Here is a 20,908-nt window from a genome sequence, read left to right as displayed (position 1 = left end):
CAATACATTTAAGTAACCACCACACAAATGGGGTCAAATCTGTGTTATCAGCCAGGCATGGAGTGCCATGGCACAGGCTTCACTGAAGAGCAGGCACTCAGGCCAGGCCGGTGGGCCAGAGTCCATCGTTGAATCTACAGGAGATGTATAAACCAGTGATGAAACACAGCCATTATAAGTCAAATTACAACAACAACAACAACAACAACAACAACAACAAATACATAAAGAAGCCAAAGAAAAGAAAGAAAAAGTCAAATTATATGAACTTATATAATTAAATTATGTTCAATATAAAGGTATGGGGTACTTAAAACAAAACGTTGTTATTTATTAGTACACTTTGCTAATACTTGTGCTGTTTATGCCGTAGGAATACTATGTCATGATGTGCTACTACACACGTCCCTTCTCCGTTCCACTTTCAGGAACATTAGTTGTGTCGTTAGCCTAAAATCAGCCAGGAGCAGGGTATTGACTCCATGACATCAGCAAATGCCACCAATCAGGGGTTGGTTTACTATCTCATAGACCATCTAGATGTAATCTGGACAGTGATGGAGAAAATGCCCATATTGCAGACGAAGGTTAAAAGTGTGTCTGTCATATTGTGACTAACACAAAAAAATTGCGACAGTGTTCTTCCAGGATTTTAAAACCATTATCTCATTCAGCAGAGTTGCTCACATGAAATTCCAATATGCGTCTTCATTGTTTCATTTCCTCTTACGTGTTCCCATCCGCGGAACTCCCCAGCGGCATCCCTATTGGAACTATACTCATTGGCTGTGGACTCAAGAGGAAGGGAAAAATCAGTGAAAGCGTTCAGTGAGGTGCCTCAAATGCAACGCAAGCATTGGCTGCATGGGATCTATAAGAAACAGTATTGTGTAGTTTATTATTATACATAAATTGTGTGCTATACGTCCTTTATATCAGTAAAATCTACAGTAAGCTTATGTACCTACCTCCCTACATACGTTTTCCCCCAGAGAGCCGGTTGCTAACCATTTCCCGGCCCTCCACTACGGAGAAAGACTGTGTGTGGTGGGAACAGCCCGAGCAAAGGTTTGGTGCCACGGAGCAACAGTGGGTTCAGTGTGGCCTGGGACTCGATTCATCTCGTACAGCCTAGCGCAGTAGTACTCTTCCGTGAAGCCTTTTCCGGTCCTTCAAGTGGGTCAGCTGTCCTCTCTGTCCCCAGACCCCCTTGTCGATGCCCCTCATCACAGTGCTTGTCACCAAGGAGAGAGATGGCGGTGTGTAGCTTCAGGCCTGGTAGCTGGACCACTGGTGTGAATTCCTGCTCTGCCGTGGACTGGCGGCATGATCTCCAAGATATGGCAGCCACGCTTTTCCGCCTTGCTTCCTCATCTGTAAATGGAGACACTGATAGGATCGTTACGGTCATTGTAAAGAGCAAATGGGTTACCTATGTACAAGGTGACTGATGGTGCAACAGCTGTCACCCTCATCATTTTATCTTCCCAGCCACGCTGAGCTCCTTTACAGCATGGACCTTTCCATCCTTGTACTCCCAGCGTGTAGTAGGTGTGTTGGTATCCACTCTTGAATGAATGAATTAAAGAAGGAACTCAGGGGCGCCTGGGTGGCTCAGTCGGTTGAGCGTCCGACTTCGGCTCAGGTCATGATCTCGTGGTTTGTGGGTTCGAGCGTCGGGCTCTGTGCTGACAGCTCAAGAGCCTGGAGCCTGCTTCAGATTCTGTGTCTCCCTCTCTCTCTGCCCCCCTCCCCCACTTGTGCTCTCTCTATCAAAAACAAATGTTACAAAAAAAAAAAAGGAACTCAGACCTCCTAATCTCCAGTCCCTCTTCTGTGAATTGCACCCACTGCCCCAAGACCTTTGTATTTGCTGTTCCTTCTGCCTGAATACTGCCTGGTGATCTTTCCCTTGGTATTATGCAGTTCACTCCATTTACTGCTCAAATGTTACCTTATATAAAGGAGACCTTCCCTTACCACTCTCTATAATAAATAATGTTCTCCCATTCCCTGTGATATTCCCCTGCCCCCTTCCATCCTTCCTCAGTGCCTTTGGCCTGGCAGCCTGCTTATCTGTTTTGGTCTTTATTGAGTCCCTAATGTCTGGACTGGTAAATCCCTGTTGAATGTGTGAATGAATATTTTTTCAAACTACCCCCCCCACCCCCACCCAGATGCTAGTCTTGTCTCCTTTCTTCACCCTCCCTGCTCTGAAATCATGATATCCAAAATCTTCTGTTTTCTCCTGCTCTGTGCCCCTCTGGCTCTGCTGTTCCACTCAGATGTGTCTGTCCTTCCTTTAGGAAGCCCACAGCCTCCTCACACTGAGCCAAACTCCAGTTCTGGTCTGAAGCCACCTGCTTGTTCTCTTAAGTTTGTTCTCCGCCTCGCTGACAACTTGCTGGCATTAGCATTTGCTGCAGGTGCAGCTACCAGCAGTCAAGAAATCATAATTAAAAACCATTCTTGGACAGAAAGTGGAGTTTTAGTCCTAGCAGCTAGAACTCTGAGAACTTGGGGGTTGCAACCATTGGAGGGTCAGCCTGGCCACACACACCCCCATGTTTGGATCTGGGGAGACGCCAAGGGCCTGCCCTGAGGGGAAGTATGGCTCGGACCCACCCCTTGCCGCATTCACACGAGTGCAGCTTAGATCTTTCTGTGTTAGAGTTTCTTGTGACATTTCATTTGAAATAGGATTGCCACTGTTTTATGAAAGTTTGAAGACCACTGTTCTGACGCCTTTTGCCAAATTCTAAAATATCTTTTCACATCTTTCCCTCTTGAAGATGAACTGACTGGAATCCTTAAGAAATTATCACTTGAGAAGTATCAGCCCATTTTTGAGGAGCAAGAGGTAAGGATGTTATTTTTGAATGTCCATCTAAATCTTACCATAAAAGAAAATGGTCTCACACATGTGGGTGTTCATCCTGCAAGCCTAATTGATCTCTCTCCCTGAGACGGCAGGCGGAATTTGTGTTCAGCACACTTAGTGCAGTTCACCGCGGTGAGATCCCGGGACCTTATGGCTTGTTCTGTTGGAACAGAATTTTGTGATCTCGAGCACCGCTCTTGCTAGTGAAGTTTGTGTCTGTCCTGCACGCACTTCTGTCGAAGGTGATTGACCGGCTTTCAGGTTTAAAGAGGGTCATAAGCAAATCCTAATGAATCTATGCTAAGTGTCTGCACGTAGGCTCTGTGTTAATCTGAGTGCTTAAAAGCACTCACAATCACATTTTTTTTTACAAAAAAAAAATACTGTTCTGCAGTTTGGCCGTTTCTCAAAATGTTAAACATAGAATTACCATGTGACCCAGCAATCCCATTCCTGGGTATATGCCCAAGAGAACTGAAACATATGTCCACACAGAGACTCGCACACGAATGCTCACAGCCACGGTATTCCTCATAGCCACCAAGTGGCAAACAACTCAGATGTCCATCAGCTGGTGAATGGCCAGATTTGTTAGTGCTATACAATGGAATATAATTCGGCCATAAAAAGGAGGGAGACACTGACACGCTACAAAATGAAGGAACCTCGAACACATGATGCCGAGGAGAAGCCAGTCACAAAAGGCCACATATGGTATGATTCCATTTATAAGAAGTGTCCAGAATAGGCAACTCTGTAGAGACAGAGAGTAATTAGTGGTTGCCAGGGAGTGGGGGAGCACAGAACGGCGGGGGGGGGGGGGGGGGGCAGTGACTGCTTATCTGGGGGTGGGTTTCTCTTTGCAGGTGATGAAAATGTTCTAAAATTGAGTGTGGGGATGGTTGCACAGCTCTGAATATATTAAAAATCATTGGATCATACACTTCATTTTCTTAATTAAAAAATTTTGTGATTTGCACATAGTTGACACCCAATGTTCCATTAGTTCTAGGTGTACACCGTAGTGTTTGGCAAGTTTATATTTTATGCTGTGTTCACCACCAGGGTAGCTACCATCTGTCCCATCACGTCGCTAGTACAGTAGCATTGACTATATTCCCTATGGGTTGTATACTTTAAATGGGTGGATTGTACAATAAGTGAATTATATCTCAATAAGTTGTTTAAAAAAAAAAAACTTATGTTTTGGCCAAATAAAACTCCTCTGCAGGCCCACTAGCCACCAGGGTATCACCATTGGTTTAGAATATTCTGCCTGGTTGAGTACATGACAGCTGTCATAATTACAGTAGCAATCACAACAACCACTCAGTGTCCCTGACAGGCTTGCAATGCTATTGAGGAGTTTGTACTTGGTTTTAAGAAGCAGACAGAGTGCAGTGGCTTCCTTCCTCCATTTGCTTTTCTGCCATATCCAGTGTGTCCTCCCTGCGACTTTGGCATTTTAAACTTCAGTAGTGACTTTCTCTCATCGCCAAGAAGTCTTTCCTGTGTGCTGATGGCTGCCTGCTTTTGTTTCATCCGTTCCATACCCTCCTGGAGTATACAGAGAACACGTCTCCAGGGCCATGTCTGTTTCACAAGGCAACGGTAGTTCTGAGTTCTTGGCTTCCTCCCAGTTTTGGAGCTGGCATGTCTGGGGCATACCTGTCACTCACCATCCTCCGGTTCTTGCAGTTGTCCCTTGTAGGGAACTGAGGTATGTTCCAGATGAAATGGGAGGCTTTCAGAGTTTTAAAGGGAAGGCGGAAAGCGGACCATGCAGATTTGCTGTGGTCTTAACCCACCCACCTGAAAGTCTCCACGGTCTCTGGGGTTGGGAATGTGCAGAGTCCTGAGACAGCACTGTTGGAAGGGGTGCTGGGAGCCAGTGGCCAGAGGGTTTCTGTGTGTGTGAGGTACTGTGAGGCTAGCTGAGCCAGTGCCCTTGTTAGGAGCCAGCTCAGCAGTCCCCCCATCCCTGTGCTTAGCCCCTCTCTGGACAACATACGAGCTAGGTAGCACTGTGTGAGATTTGCTGTCTATCCACCCAGAGACCCCATGCTCCCTTGAAGGCTTTGATGGGACTCAGGTTTTAACACCCTTGATTGCCCCTGCCCTCACCTCCTAACCCATCCCCACAGCTGCGGGGCACTTGTTAGTCCCTTAAGAAATTCTTTGAAAACCTGGCATACAGATAGAAATTTTCCCTCACTTCCAAGGCTGGTAAAAATTTCTCCCTATTATTATATGCTTTTAGTCCGTGTTGAGAATTTGGAAGAGGAATGAAGTTAATACATTTTCTCATCTTGTGATTTTGAAACTGAAGACAGACTAGTAATTTTCATCTCTCTACTTATATTAGGATGGATTTGGCTGCGTATATTGGAAAATCCCCAAATAATAGTATCTTAAACAAAATGGAAGGTTTTTTTTTTCCCCACAAAAAGTTTTGAAGTGAGTCATCTAAGCTCCTTCTAGCTTCCCTGCTCCACCATCACTAGGGTGTGTGGCCCTCATCCTCAAAGTCCAGTATGGTTGCTAGAGCTCCGGCCATTACATCCACATTCTAGGCACCAGGATGCAAGGAGATGGAAGCAAAAAGACACATGCTCTCCTTTTTTAGAGAGACTTCCTCAAAGTACCATAAACCTTCTTATATCTCATTAGCCAGAAGTTTGTCAATTGACATACTCATATGCAAGGGAAACTCAGAAATACAGTAGTTTAGCTTCATGGAAATGTGCCTAGCTGACAACTAGGATTCTATTACTAAAAAAAAAAGTAGGGCATGAATATTGAAAGGACACAGATGTTTCTGCCGCATCCTGCTAACCCTTCAGAAGTGTTCACATGAGGAGAATTCAGTCTCTGGCTTCTCCAACTAAAATGAGCTGTGAGGATTTGGCAACCCCCAGGGTTGACAGAGGTCAGAGACTGAGAAGATCAGTGCAGATGGGGATGCAGTAGAATATTGATCCATGTGGTCATTCAGTCAGCAGATGCTACTCAGGTCGCTGTCCCCTGCCAGTCCTTCTGCCAGTGCCTGACCCTGGGATAGGGAGAAACAGCCAGAGCACTCTGGGAGCCCAAGGAAGGGGCCTATAGAGTGAGGGCCAGAGAAGACCTCAGCTGAGCATAAACTGCGCTTTGAGGGAGGGGAGTGGGGCTAGAAGGGCACCTGGGAAAAGGGAGCAGACATGTGCAGAGAACCAGCAGCACTTTGGCCTGGCCAGGGTCTGACTGAGGCTGGCGCCTCTGGAGCAGAGAGGGCCTGGCCAGCATGGACGTGACCCTCTGAACCACAGTCTGGAGGCAGACGAGGACCAGCAAGATCTCTGGCCTGTGGCGTGGATGGTGGCCCAGGGTCGGTAGGGGAGTTAGGGGCAGACTCACAGGGAGGGAGACTCCAGTTAGAAGGCCGGGATGGGGAGGCCCCGGGCAAGAGGGCAGAGAGGTGCTGAGGAGCTGGCTGTGGGGACGGGCTGGGGGTGGGTGTGTGGGGAGAGGGGCGTGTCTGGCACTGCCAGGGGCAGGCAGTTTCTGTCAGAACCATGCCATCCGTTCTGTGAGGCCCTCCATCCCGTGTGAGCTGTCATGTCCCAGAGAGACACAGGGAAACGGATAATGCCTCAGAGAGCTTGGGGCTCGTAAGGGAGCAGACCCTTCTCCACCAGCTCACACCTGGTTCAGGGTTTGTTTTTATCCAGGAAAGTAAAATGATGGTTAAAATAGAGAAGGAAAGATAGGAGAAATTTCTCAAAAAAAAATTGTGTTATTTCTACATACATCAAATGTCTTGAAGAAAAATTTTAAAAATCTTGTTCAGTATCTAAGGGGGAACATAAAACAAAGCCTGCTTTTAAAGTGAACGGCTAACGTGGCGGGGGTGGGGGCTGGCACCTGGGTGGCTCTGTCAGTTAAGTGGCTGACTTCAGGTCATGAGATCAAGGTTTGGGAGTTTGAGCCCCGTGTCGGGCTCTATGCTGATAGCTCAGAGCCTAGAGCCTGCTTTGGATTCTGTCTCCCTATCTTTCTTCCCCTCCCCCACTCACTCACTCTCTCTCTCTCTCTCTCTCTCTCTCTCTCAAAAATAAATAAACATTAAAAAAAATAAAGTGAAGGAATAAGGATTTTCAAAAAGTTACAGAAGTTTTTTTTTTTTTTTTAATTTGTTTTAATGTTTATTTATTTTTGAGAGAGAGAGACAAGAGCACAAGCGCGGGAGGAAAAGAAAGAGAGGGGGACACAATCCAAAACAGGCTCCAGGCTCTGAGCTGTCAGCACAGAGCCCGATACAGGGCTTGAACTCACAAGCCGTGAGATCATGACCTGAGCTGAAGTCGATGCTTAACCAGCTGAGCCACCCAGGCAACTTTACTTTGAATGGCACCAGTATAATATAACATAAAACTATAGTATCTTTATAATTTATAAACGTAGTTTGCAAAGCTTTGCGTAAACTCCCTGTAGAACCTACAACCACCTATAAGTGAGATGGTGAGAGAATTCGTACATTTCAGGTGGGAAACGGAGGTGAGGTACCTGCCCGGGGCCCCCAGGCAGTAGGTGGGACTTGAGGCTCTGTTTGTCCGTGTGTGCTTCCTCACCCTGGCACGGGCTGGAGATGAGACTGTGGGTGGCCAGAGCCCTTCCACCTCTCCCAGATGACTGCCATTTTGGGGTCTAATACTGGAGAGCCTGTACAGATGACAGAACCTGTTCATTCTTAGGGAGCATCAAGTGCTATTAACAAGGAGGCCGCTGCCCTTGGGAATCCCGGGAGGGAGCACTGGGACGGTGGCTGCAGCATCGTAGGGTGACATGAGCCCGTGGAGAAGAGCAAGGACTCTTGGGGCCCACTGCCTGGGTTCAAATCTTGGCTTTCACTGACTCATCACGTGACTTTGGGAACTGAATTTCTCCATGCCTCAGTTTCCCTGCTCCCAAATGGGGAATAGTAGTATACTCACCCCACCTGACAGTGAGACTCCAGGACAGATCTGGGGTGTGTAGGGCTGTCCTCCACCCTGTGTGTGTGAGGGTGGGTGTGTTTGCTTCTTCCAAGCCACATCTGACCTTAGAAGGACAGACTGCAACATATCCATTGTATAGCAGGGAGGCCCATTAATTTTTCGCCTGGAGCTGAGGCCCAAGCAGGAATTTTAGGATTTCACCATTAGAAGCCAAGGGTCGTATGGCTTTGAGTGGCCCTTGTTCTGAGCCCTCCTCCGCTTCAGTTCTCCATGGCCCTTCTTCCCTTTATCGCTTCTGCTTGTTTATTTTCTCTGTCTTTCCACAGTCTGCATCTCCCTTGTCTTCTGGGGGGAAACGTGGTGAGTACCGCCATGTGTGCACCTTTTCTGTGCAGCTCCCAATGTCATCAGAAGTGCAGCAACATTGGAGCCAACTTTCTAACAGCGGATTTGGATTTGCACCACTCTGGCCACCCACGTCACTGTCTCGGAACTCTCCTTCCTTGTTAAATGGTCACGGTCTTTCCAAAATGCACCTGTCCTGAAATTCCCAGCCCTAGAGCTGAGGAGAGTTAGTCCTTCATAATACTTTCAACTAAACTTTCATCATAAAGTCAGGAATTGGAAGTAGTAAATCATCATTAACTCAGTACTAATAAACACTAATAGTCCATAATCAAGATATTTCTGTTGTGGTTGGAAAAAAGAGGTGTGGCGTCAAGCAGATGGTAGCAAATCCCCCTTCTCTCTTTCCAGGTGGATATGGAAGCATTCCTCACGCTTACCGACGGCGACTTGAAGGAGCTGGGTATTAAGACAGATGGGTCCAGGCAGCAGATTTTGGCAGCAATTTCTGAACTGAATGCAGGCAAGGTATTGTTCTCAATCTTTTTTTCCAGTGGAGAGCTTCACTACCTAGGATCCCAGGCCCTCAGTGTTCCCAAGGATGTTTATGGTCTGATTTCATCTCCTCTGGAACATCTGGCAGAGGATGGCCCCCTGTGCATGCTTCTCATGACCGAGCACTCACTACCTCCCTGTTCCTCTTCCTGTCCCTTCCCATAGATTCAGCTAAAATATTCCCTGCAGTAATTTCAACCCACATGGCTGGGTATTGCCCTCCAGTGTACAATGGAAACGGAGCCCTTGTTTAATAGGGGCCCTGGAGTCAGGCCCACCTGGGTGTGAACCCACTCCTCCCCTTACTTGCCGTATTACGTAGAAGTCACCTCTCTGAGTCTTGCTTTCCTCATCTGTTGAGATGGCCAGGGACACTGGGGCTGTTGCCAGCGCCCCTGGTACACACAGACCCGTCAATCACTGTTGTTGCTGGCATCCTGCATTTTTGTCTAATGTTAAATTTCTGTCTCATCAGCTTTAAACTAAAGATGAACCGTGCTCCCCACCCCCCCCAAAGGCATACATGTGAAAACAATTAAAAACCACGTGAGAAGTGGGTCACCACTCACTTTGCAGACCTTAGTAGGACAGTTGCTGTTGGGCTATTCAAGCTCCCTTGAGCTTTGCTTTTTTCTCTAACGCAGGATGGACTTTTCTGTCTCACTCCAACAGTGTGTACGACTTGCTTACCTGTTGCTTTGTCACGCTTTGCCTGACGGTCCCCCTCTTGTAAGACAGTCATGCCGTGTCTGGGGTTTTGCCATTACAGATAGCACCATAATGGATGTCTCTGCCTTGCTCCTTTTTCTTCTGTTGTTTTGTTCCTCAGGCTGTGTTCCACAGTACGAGGTTATGTCAGAGAGCGTGACCGGTCTCATGGTTCTTTGTGTGTTTTGCCGGGTGTGCACGCAAATATTGAACAGACTTAGAGCACCAACAGCAAATAAATATTCATGTACCACTTTGTCATTCACAAGACACTTCACGTACATTTCCCCAGTAAATCTGAGGAGGCCGTGTCCTCACACTTCCCTTGTCCGGCTGGCTGCTGGCTGGCTGGCGAGGGAGCGGAGCCCCAGGGAGGGAGGTGTGCCCAGGTGGAGAGGTGGGCGGGAAGGCGAGGCAGGACCTGCACCCCGGTCTTCTTCCTGTGTTCCCCCAGCACAGAGCTGCATGGGGGTGGCTCCGGGCCTCCCTGCCGGGGTCGGGGGTGGTGGTTTTTATTGCTGCCGTCGTCGTGATTATTTTGCCTGTTCGTAGGCTGTGAGGGGGTCCTTCAGAGTGGTTCAGTTGGCAGTGCTTCCAGCGCTTGCATTTTCCTTTAGTCTTTATTGTCTGTTCTTCTTCTGCTCTTAGTAGCCTATTCCCAAACACTGCTCACCTGTAACGTGGGCCTGGGCCGCCTCCCTTTAAGACGGGGAAGTTGAGGCTCAGAGACGGACGGTGAGCCCTGGCCCCCAGCCAGCACTGCTTCTGCTCCACTGTAGATGAAGGGGGGAGGGGGTGAGGCAGGCATGGGGGCTGCAGGAGGTAGGCCAGTCTGGGCTGGTAGGAAGGGCACACCCGGGTTGCTCATGGGGCACCGATCAACCGGAGCAAGCACCAGAGTCTTTGGAGCATTAATTTCATCCTGAAAAATAACCCTCGCCTCTCCGCCGTGTCCCAGGCACTCTGTGGGTGTTGAGCACTGAGCACACTTTGCGCCCAGCCCTGCTCTGAGCCTGTCACATCTAGTCATACATTTCACTTCACGGAAGCCACTGAGGCCAGCTCCGGTTCATAGATGAAGGAACTGAGGCACAGAGCAGTTAAGGAACTTGCCTAAAATCACATAATTGGTAAGTGGCAGAGCCAGAACTGGAACCCAGAGTTTGTGTGCTGACTACTCTGCTGCTCTGACTCAGTGCTCATTAAGGAGAGCTCCGGACTTCAAGTGGGGGCTGGAAAGGCAAGGTCCTGGAAGACATTCCCAAGGGAGTGGCAGGAGGGCTGGGATCTGAAGAAAGATGGGAACCATGGGGTAGAGGGCTAAAAGAGTGCAGACCAGGAGGAGGGACACACATGTGCAAAGACCCTGTGGTGAGAGGGTGTGTGGTGCATCTCAAGAACTAAAAAAGTGTGGGAGCTGAGAGCAAGAAGTCTGGTATGAGGGGAGGCCGAAGGGGACAGATAAGGCCCTCAGGGTGGCTGAGGGGGACCCAGTCAAGTAAGGGCAAGGGCTTTGGGGAGGAGGTAGGTGAGTGATGTGGATGTGGCTCAGGGGTTACAGGACCCTTCATGCTGTGGCCTCCAGGGGCCAGATGTTCGAGCCAAGGAGAGGAGGGTGGTGGGGCAAGCCAAGCCGGTCAAGCAAAGACAGGTAAGGTACTAGATGTAGGGCCAGTGAGGACCATGGAAGGTGTGGGGGGACAGGCCAGGAGCTGGATGCCGCCAGAGCCCGGCCCAGGGCGTGGTAGATAGTAGCTGCGAATGCTTCCAGAACCTCCCCTCTGCCCTTGGCAGCCATGGCCTTTGTGGTCTGGGATCCCAGATAAAAGGCAGACTGGGCTGGCTTGAAAATCTCAGGAAGCTTAACTGCTGCCATAGAATGGAAGAGCTCAGGTCCACTCCACAGGAGAACATTTTTCTTAATATTCGTACAAACTGGGACCTTTTTTCTTTTTCTCTCAAATTCATTGCCCCCATACTCTATTTCTGTAACAGTCTGCATCCTGTACCAGACAAAGCCCAGTCTAGAGAAGCAAAAGGCAGGACAGCTGGTGGTGGTGGTCTTGGTTCGGGCTGCATGACAAAGGACCATGTCCTGGGTGGCTTGTGAACAACAGGAATTTATTTCTCACAGCATGGAGGCTGCCAGCGTGGTCGATATCTGTGAGAGTCCTCTTCCATATTGCAGACTGCCAACCTCTCATTGTGTCCTCACACGGCAGGGAACAGGGAAGCCAGCGCTGTCTTCTTATAGGGGCACTGATGCCATCATGGGAGCCCCACCCTCATGACCTCATCTAAACGCTATCACCTCCCAAAGGCCCCACCTCTTCATACATCACAACGGGGGTAGGGTTTCACCATATGAATTGGGGGGCGGGGGGACACATTCCTTCCATAAGAGTGATATTTGGGGGCACCAGCTGATCAGCTCCCAACCAGGAGACCTGGGTGCTTCCAACCTGCCAGACTGAGGGTCTGCTGTGTCCCAGCCACGTTCTTCCCACGGGCAACGCCCACCCTCAAAGTCAGGTGATTCCGCATGGAAGCGGGTGCAGAGTGAAGTTCTGAGCCACCAAACAAAGTCCTGTGGAAGTGAGCACCATGTATCACAGTGTGCCATAGAACAAAAACATGACTGGGACAATGCTAAATATTACCAAAACAGGTTTATCTTCTGTACTACGTGGGGGTTCCCATTGGAGCTATGTACTGCTTCTCCGCAGGCCAGACGTAGCTTTCTGGAGCCCTTTGGATGGCTTTCCGATGCCCTGGCCCTCAGCTGTTCTGGGCTGGACCTGCCTCACTCTGACTTCAGGGCCTCCTGCCTCTTTCTGGATTGCTGTAGGGCACCAACTCTCCCTTCAATGTTCATACTTTTTCTTTTGCAACCCAACCTCAGCCAGGAGAGTACCCACTAGTGGCTCAGATGCTCTATACACATTCGAGGACCCATGAGAGGACTCATGAGAGAATGGAGGCCCAGATTTCCTTGCCCGCTAGTGTTGTAATGTCTTAATGGCTGTGGTCCACAGCTTGCCAGGCACGAGGGTTGTGCACTCAATCTAGCGGTTTACCAGCAGCTTTTTATTTATTTTTATTATTGTTTTTTAACGTTTGTTTATTTTTGAGAGAGACAGGGTGCAAGTCAGGGAGGGGCAGAGAGAAGACACAGAATCTGAAGCAGGCTCTAGGCTCCGAGCTCTCAGCACAGAGCCTGATGTGGGGCTTGAATTCACGGACCATGAGATCATGACCTGAGCCAAAGTTGGACATTTAACCGACTGAGCCACCCAGGGACCCCACCAGCAGCTTAAAAACAGAATAGGGTAGAAAATATCAACATTCTTTGCAGGTAGGAGGGTAAATTTGTTTCAGTTGTATATATTTGCCCATAACAAGGTTGTGATGTAAAATGTATTTCTTGCACAATCAAAAATAGTTTGAACATTTTAGCTTAAGATTTTTTTTTTTAAACAAATACAAGCCAAAAAAACCTAACTTGGCCATAAAAATATCAGCAAAGCAGTATGGATCCTCAGTCTTACAAGTCATAGATCTGGGTGAACCTTCCTCCTCCAGCATTCAAGTTGTGATAATGTACTTGAGACCGCTTATTAGTTTGAAATGGTTTATATGTTGGAGAAGGTCAATCAGAAATCTCACCTGCATTTCACCTTTGGTTGGTCTTAAGCCTTGCTTCTCTGTATTGCCATTTTTTTTGTGATCATCAAAGCAGTGCACATTCATTTTGCTAAATTTGCACAGTGCCAAAAAGGTGAAAAGACTTTTTAAAGAAGTCACGATCCAACCACCCAGAGGCCAATGCTTTTCACATTTGGGACGATCACTGCAGTGTTTTGTGCCAAATGTTTTTCTCTCCGTGGCTGAGATAAATTTGGATCTATAATTTTACATCCTACTTTCTTCGTTTAACATTAAGTATATGCAGTTACCCATGTCATTAAAAATTCTTTTTAATATGATAAATTTGTATGGATATACTAAAATTACTTTATCTTGAATCCCTACTTGTTGGATATGTAGCTATCCAAACTTTCTATTAATAGTGAGTGCTGCAGTGGGCAACTTTGTGTATAAGGCTTTCTAATTATCTCCTCAGAATAGATGTCTAAAAGTGGAATTTTGGAGTCAAAGAGTCTAAATCAAGGTATATGGCACTTCTTCCTGAATTACTTTCCAGAAAGAGCCAGTGAACATCCCCATCAGCTGTGGCAGTGTGGTTCCAGCATCAGTGAATCCCTGCCAGTATTGAGTGCTATCAGTTTGTTTTTAAATTTTTATTAATTTGAGAGGCCAAAAAGTGTGCCTTGTTTTAATTTGTATTTCTTTAACTACTAGATAGACTGAACACTTTTTTTCTACTCTTAATGGCCATTCGCTTTTTCCCTTTTAAGAATTATCAGGCAGGTCCTTTGAAGCTCAGGGGTTTTTAAGGGGCAATTATTATCATCATCTTCAATCAGCAGTGGATACAGGGAACAATTATGGTTTTCATCATCTATGGCTCCCTCCTAAGTAGGAGGCAGAGTGCTGGAACCCTGTCTCTCCCTGACCTCGTTTCTCAGGCAATTAAGGCTAAGGTAGTGTTTAATAATGACATTACTGTCATCCCTCCTGTTTATTTTTTAGCCCTCTGCAGTTTGCACAGTGTCACCCCGTTCATTATCTCGGGTTGAGCCTCATCACAGCCTCAACATGTCCTACTGTCCCCATTTTATAGATAGGACACCGGACAGCAAGGGGCCCTGCCTGGGATGCCGCCACTAGAGAGCGGTAGAATGGGGACTCAACTGTCCTCAGACTGCCACATCTGGTGCTCTGTCCTCTACCCTGCTGCCTTCAGGTTTGTGTTGTTGGGCTCCTGGGGGTGGCGGGGGGAGAGGCATTTTTCTAGGTGATTTAACTTACTTGGAAGGATTGGCATGCTAGGAGGTCTTACTGCCCCCTCAGGTGTCCAGGAAGGCCTCAACAGTGGTAGAGGTTCTTGCTCTGGGGTCTGGAGAGTCCACGAAAAGAAAAAGTTTGAAGTTGAGCTCATTCGGTAGACTTTTTTTTTTTTTCTTTGTACTCTTAGCAGAAAACAGTCTACCAGAGATTATTCATTTTTAATTTCCTTTACATTTTGATCACCACATTTGTTGGTTTTAAAAATGTGTGTTTGGGAGAGCACCTGGGTGGCTCAGCCATTTAAGTGTCCGATTTCAGCTCAGGTCATGATCTCACGGTTTGTGGGCTCAAGCCCTGCATCAGCTCAGAGCCTGGAGCCTGCTTCAGATTCTGTGTCTCCTTCTCTCTCTGCCCCTCCCAACTTGCGCTCTATCTCTCTCTCTCAAAAATAAATAAACATTAAAAAAACTTCTTAAAAAATGTGTGTTTAGGGGGCACCTGGGTGGCTCAGTTGGTTAAACACCCAACTCTTGATCTCAGCTCAGGTCTTGATTCCAGGGTCATGAGTTCAAGCTCCACCTCGTACGAAGCCTACTTAAAAATGTGTGTGTGTGTGTGTGTGTGTGTGTGTGTGTGTGTGTACACGCGTGTGTATGCGTGCATGCACACACGCACTGAGTCCACACTGCTATTCTCTGACAATAAGACCTGTCAGTCTCCTGCTGCCCACACAGAGTCCGCTGTCACCAGCAACCATTTGAGTACCATTGCTATCCCATTTTACAGATAAGGAAACTAAGGCCCAGAGAGATTAAGTGTCTTTTTCAGGGTCACCCAGCTAGTAAATGGGAGGAATGGGATTTGAACCCAGGCTGTTTGGTTCCAGTCCCTGCTCTTAACTTCTATGTATCATTGCCTCTCAGCCAGGTATTTGGTGAAGATGTTCTCTGGGCTCAAAGAAACATCTACATCCTCCCTTTTTCACATCTCAAAACATGTGTGTTAAGGGGTGGGGATGTGGGGGAATGTTGCATGGATAGAGTGAGAAGTGAATCACTGTGGAGAGGAATCTGACAGCTTTTGGGCAGGGGGGAGTGAGGCAGTTGAAACTCTCTGTAGCAGAAAGAAGTTCAGCTCCCACTCAATCCCCTGGAACTCTGAGGGCTAGAAAGACACCCAGTGAGTCAGGGGAGGAAACTTCCCTTGCAGGCCATGTGACCCAGGACAAGTCAGTCCAGCTCCTGGGCTCTGCATCCTGTCCTTGCCTGGGGGATTGGACCCCTGTGTTTCGAGGGCCCTCTCTAGCCTTGCGTGTTGTGATTATGGGTGCTAGGGGACATTCTGACTCAGTGTGTTTTTATTAAACTGAGTACTCTCTTAATCAGATAATTTATTTCCCCATGACACCCATAGGTTTCTAAAGTATTAGTTGAGGATTAACAACACCATGTCAATTGAACTAATAGTTCAAAGATTTAATAAGACTTTGTGTCTGTTTTCAATTTCCTCTACAGGGACGCGAGAGACAGATTTTACAGGAAACCATTCACAACTTCCACTCTTCCTTTGAGAGCAGCGCCAGCAACACCAGGGCCCCTGGAAACAATCCCTGTACATGATCCTCCCTCCTGTGGTCACCATCGTGAGCTTTCTGAATTCCAGTACTGCCCTCACACAGCCAGTGCTCCAGCCACCGTCAGCTCTTTCCCCATTCCCTGAAACAGGCCACACTTTGTCACACCACCATGCCTTTGTTCACTCTGCCCAGAACACCTGTCTTCCCTTCCCTGCTGTAGTAGTTGGTGATGCTTGTTGCTGTAACAAACTCAAACATGGTAGACTTAACCTCACATGAAGTCTGGAACGGCTGCTTGTACTTGGCAGGTGACTTCACACTGTGATTTGGGGACCCATCTCATTTCATCTTGCAGCCCTGCCATCCCCAGGGACCTCAGCATCTTTTCTTCTGGTTGGCAAAAAGGGGAAAGGGACAGTGGAGAAGGCACAGCCATTCTTAACTACTTTCCTCTTAATTGCCCTTGTTCCATCTGTTCCTTCTCACATTCCATTGGCCTCCAGTAATCATGTGGCATCATCTGAGTGTGAAGCATGCTGGGAAATGTAGTCTTTGTTTAGGTGATGGCTCCCCAGCAGCAACTCTAAACTTAGCTGGGGCAGCATGTGTTTTGGAGAATGCTTAGCCTTCCCTGACACATCTTTCCGGAAAACTTCTAACTTGTTCTTTGTGATCCAAGTCGCCTGTACAGTGAAGCCTTTCTTGACTCTCTTACATAGAACTAACTTTTCAGCCCCTGGGGTCCTTTACTGTGTGTCTGAAACTCTGTTCTAATGCTTGGCTGCACCCACTGCATACAACATACAACAGGTGTTCAGGATGTGTATGTTGAATGCATTTTTCTTTGTTGCAAGGGCAACCTTTTCTATAGGAAACAAGAGTAAGCCTGCTGCCTGATCCTGGATCCCTTCTTTGTGGCCTAAGTGCCGTCACCTGCAAGATCAGGGCTTGGGCAGGATGATGCTGTAAGTCTATGCTGTTCACCCGTATCACTGTAGGGCTTTCTACACTTCAGGTGGGAGCAGAAGACCCTAATAGATTACACTGTGGAAGGACTTTGGTGCTCACATTTTCTAGACAAAGAGCTAAGCATTTGGAATTTCTCGTATACCCTGTTAATGCTATGTTCCTCAGAAGGGAATTAGTTCTTGTAATTTTCTGCCATGTCATAGTACCTCAGCAGCACCCCGACTTCTAAAATCCAGTAGCTTTTGGAAGTGTTTTCAAGTGAATAATTTGTTTGGCCAGTGCTTGCTACATTTCTTTTACGTGCTGAGTGCGGGGGATACAGAGATGAGCTAGAGCCAGTCCCACCCTTGGGGACCTCGAGAGGCAGGAGAGGATGTGAACAGATGATCCCAACCTCGAGAGGCAGTATGACAGAGTAGGAAGAGTTTATACTCTGGACTCGGGCTCAGAGTTCACATCCAGTCCTTCGGCTGGCCAGCTGTGTGGCCGGGACAAGTCACATAGCCTCTTGCCCAGAGCTTAGAGCCAGCGTGCAGAAAGCAATTGGTCTGCACGAAGTAGACAGCAGCCTTCACAGTTTTGGTCTTTGCCACAAGCTCTGCCAGGCCACAAGTCCTCGGGAGGTGCAGTCTTTCCTATGCCAAAGGCCTGGTCCCCTCCACTGGCTTCTTGAGAGGCAGTCGTGACCACATAGCCCAGAGCCACCTCATGCTCGCCCTCTGCCTGTTGGCCAGTACCTCCATCTTCTCATCCCTCCCACTGGCAGCTGCCAACATGCAACATGACTGAAGCGAAAAGGTTTCACTTTGCCTTTGCTGACAGGCATCTTTATAAATGTCCCTCAAATCCTGGCCTTTAATGAGAAATAGTCATAGAGCACCTACTATGTGTGGCAGCTTGACTGCAGTGTCATCCGTCCTCACCGTCATGCGGGAGAATCCTGCACATCTGAAAGACAGAGTGCAGCTGCGTGCCAGCAACATAGCCCAGAGGAGGCAGAGCTGGCTTAGAACCGGATCTGGTGTGCTCTGGGCCCCTGCCTTTCCACTGACCCGCGTAGACTCCTGGAGCTGGGAGCATTGGGGATTCTCACTGTTGTAATGGTCTGATCTCTCCAGGGGTTATCAGTGGGCCTAGGGTTGTTTGCCCTTGAAATACGTGGCCCTGGAGTGACATGCCTTGAGGTTTTGTGTCTGCCTCTTGCTGCTGTCCTATTTTTTTTCATAACCCCTATATTCGTGCAGCTTCCTGTCAGTAGGTTTGAACATCCATCACATACAAGGGCTGTGCTGGAGGAGTTTGCTTTCCACAGTTCAGACTCCCATGATTTCATCTGATGACACCAGACAGAGCTGGGCTGATTCCCAATTTGCAGACGGGAAAACTGAGGCTCAGGACAAGTGTCTCTCTTGTCTTTCTCACTAGACTCAAGTGGTTCTAAGGCAGTTTGTGGAGTGGTGAGAGATTCCTGGCACCCATTCTGGGCCATGATCTCCCCCTTCCTGGTAGCCCCTCCCATCTCACATGTATTCCTAGGCTGCCTGCAAGGGTCTGTTCTCCTCCACAGTAAATGTTTCCTTTGCTCGATGACCTTCACCAGCATTCCCCAAAATGTATTCCTTGGAACACTAGTTCCATAGGATGTTAATGGGTTTTTCATAAAGAAAAATAAAGGGAGTGTATATGTGAAAGTAGGATGAGGCTCTGATCAAATAGGTTTGGCAGGCACTGGGTTAAAGCCCAGTTACTGGACCGTCTTGCTGTAGGACATCTCAGAACCCTCGGCACGCCAGTGTGTGTGTTGGGCCTCTTATAAGGGGTCAGGTAGTACGTAGTATTTCCCATACGTTTGATCACAGTGCTTCTTCATGGTGCTGTTGCAAGACAGACTCCTTGGACGCTGTCCGGGAAACCCTGCTTTAACTAGGACAGCAGTAGCCATGAGGACTCGCAGCCGCTGGGGGGGTTGGGGGGGGGGGGCAAGGGGGCACTTGGACTTCAGCCGGGTCAGGGGTCTTCGCTGCTCATCCATCCCCAGCAGCTCTTGGCAGTAGGACATCAGGGTGGGGGAGTCCCTTGACTTTTAGGTGATTGGGACCTTGCTCAGAGGCCTCTCCACCTTGGGGGTCTCCTGCAGGGTAGAGGGCGTTGGTTCCCAGCCTGAGTGCAGTGTCCTGCCCGGTGGGTGCTGGGTGTCCGCGCCACACCCCCACTGGCCAGGGCATCCTCCCACCTTTCTTCCTTTAGGGCCAGACCATTCCATGGAAGCCAGCTAGTTTTGCTAGGAGAATGTTTACTTTTTCATGCTTTTGTTCCCCAGACATTCACTGAGCATCCAGTCTGTGCCTGCCCCTGCTTGTGTTTTGGATCCAGAGATGAAAATACACTCATTCCTGCCTTCAAGGAACCCACAGTGTTTTAGAGGAGACAGGCATGTAAATAAAACATTGTGGTGCCGTGTGAAGAGTCTTGTCATGAAAGCGTGTGCTAGGTCCATGGCACAGAGAATGTCATTTGTGATGGCTCAGGTTTGGCCCCCCAGGAGGGAGCTGACAGATGAGGAAGTGAAAGGGCACCCAGATTGAGGGACAGCCTGTGTGAACTTAGTCTGCATATAGCATTCGTGGGTTACATATTGCTGGAGAGAAGTTAGATACCTGTTTTTCTGATTTGGGTTGGGGTGTGTGTGTTTCTGTTTTTTATTTTTTTATTTTTTTTATTTGGGTTCTTTTCTTTGAAGTGCATAGAAGCAATCTGTCACCCTGGAAAGAGCACTGAATCTAGAGTCAGCCCTAGCACCGGGGTTTGGCTCAGCCACTTACTGAGTAACAGCGGGCTTGTTTCTTCTCCTTGAATCTCCGTTTCCCTTTTGGTTAGAAGGGGGTGGTGCTCCCCAAGGTGCTGAGGATCAGATGAAAGTGAGAAAGCCCTTTTCACAGCGTGTGGGGCTGTGCAGATCTGAGAGATCACTATGGCTGCACATTGAAATCAATCTCAGCCTCTCTGCCTCTCTCCTTTCTCCACCCCCACGACCCACTTGCCTGGATGTAGCCATGGGTGGGGAGGGGGGAGTAAGACCAGAGGAAGGGGCCTACAGCCAGAGGTAGCCCAGCTTAGATGGCTCTGCTGGCATCAGCCCAAGGCTGACAGTGGATCCCCACGCTCCAGCTGTGCCTGACTCTGGGTGTTTGTGTCTCTGGGATTCCCAGCAAGGTGGACAGAAAGAAGCAGGAAGGCTTTCCAGCCAAACTGCAGGAGCTGATCCAGCAGACAAAGAGGAGGCAGGAAACCCTTCCAGTTTTCTCTTACCTTGGAACTGCCCAAGGACACTACTGTGCAGGTCAGGATTGGACTGGGCAGCTCTTGACATCCACACTGACCTTTGCTACCAAGAATATCTCCTGAAGCCTCAGGACCCTTCTTGGGAAAATTTTGCAGCCCATACCGAAGGTGTTGTGAAGCATCATCTGTGCTCATCTGTCTTTGTCCATTTCAAGCAAGATAATCATGTCTTTTTAACTAATAGATCCTGTTCAGCATGTAAGGACACCCGATGTTTTCCCCGATAAAGTCAATACTAAATTCTGTAGGATAGGTCGGAAGATGAATTTCCTCCCTGGAAGATGGGGTAGGTGAGTCACTTCCTCTGGGTGGGTTCTCCTTAGATATTTCTGCAGGGCTTGCCAGGCTCCCTGCTGGCCTCAGGGGGCCTCTGCTCCTCTGTAACATGCAGCCTAAGAGGGGATTAGATCCTGCTTTAAATTTTAGTCCCTTGTCTAAGAGCCAATCTCTATAGATGGTGAGTCACCAACACTTGGGATAACAAGAGAAATAAACACAGAATCACTGGTAGTGGGATAGAGCAGAAGGCCCAGTTCATCTGTCTCCAGCTCCTTCTAGGGTGGAGACCACCTGGGGCTCCCTTCTCAGGGCCCTGCCCAGTGTGGTGAGCCAGTCCCACCAGGTCCCCAGCTCCTGTCAGAGCCA

General features: G+C 48.3%; 1 protein-coding gene across 1 annotated transcript in view; it reads left to right on the top strand.

The window, feature by feature from the left end:
* ANKS6 (ankyrin repeat and sterile alpha motif domain containing 6) overlaps nt 1–19,290 on the top strand; it is a 48,368-nt gene extending 29,078 nt beyond the window's left edge. The window contains exons 13-16 of the mRNA XM_042913295.1: nt 2,793–2,860; nt 8,614–8,730; nt 15,891–15,987; nt 19,242–19,290. Of these exons, the coding sequence (XP_042769229.1) occupies nt 2,793–2,860; nt 8,614–8,730; nt 15,891–15,987; nt 19,242–19,252 (293 nt within the window). The 3' untranslated portion in view covers nt 19,253–19,290. The remainder of the gene's footprint in view (nt 1–2,792; nt 2,861–8,613; nt 8,731–15,890; nt 15,988–19,241) is intronic.
* The last annotated feature ends 1,618 nt before the right edge of the window (nt 19,291–20,908 follow it).

Source organism: Panthera leo, chromosome D4 (genome assembly GCF_018350215.1).
Source record: "Panthera leo isolate Ple1 chromosome D4, P.leo_Ple1_pat1.1, whole genome shotgun sequence".
Taxonomy (NCBI): domain Eukaryota; kingdom Metazoa; phylum Chordata; class Mammalia; order Carnivora; family Felidae; genus Panthera; species Panthera leo.
The sequence above is the reverse complement of the archived record's forward strand: the minus strand, read 5'-3'. Positions and strand labels throughout refer to the sequence as shown.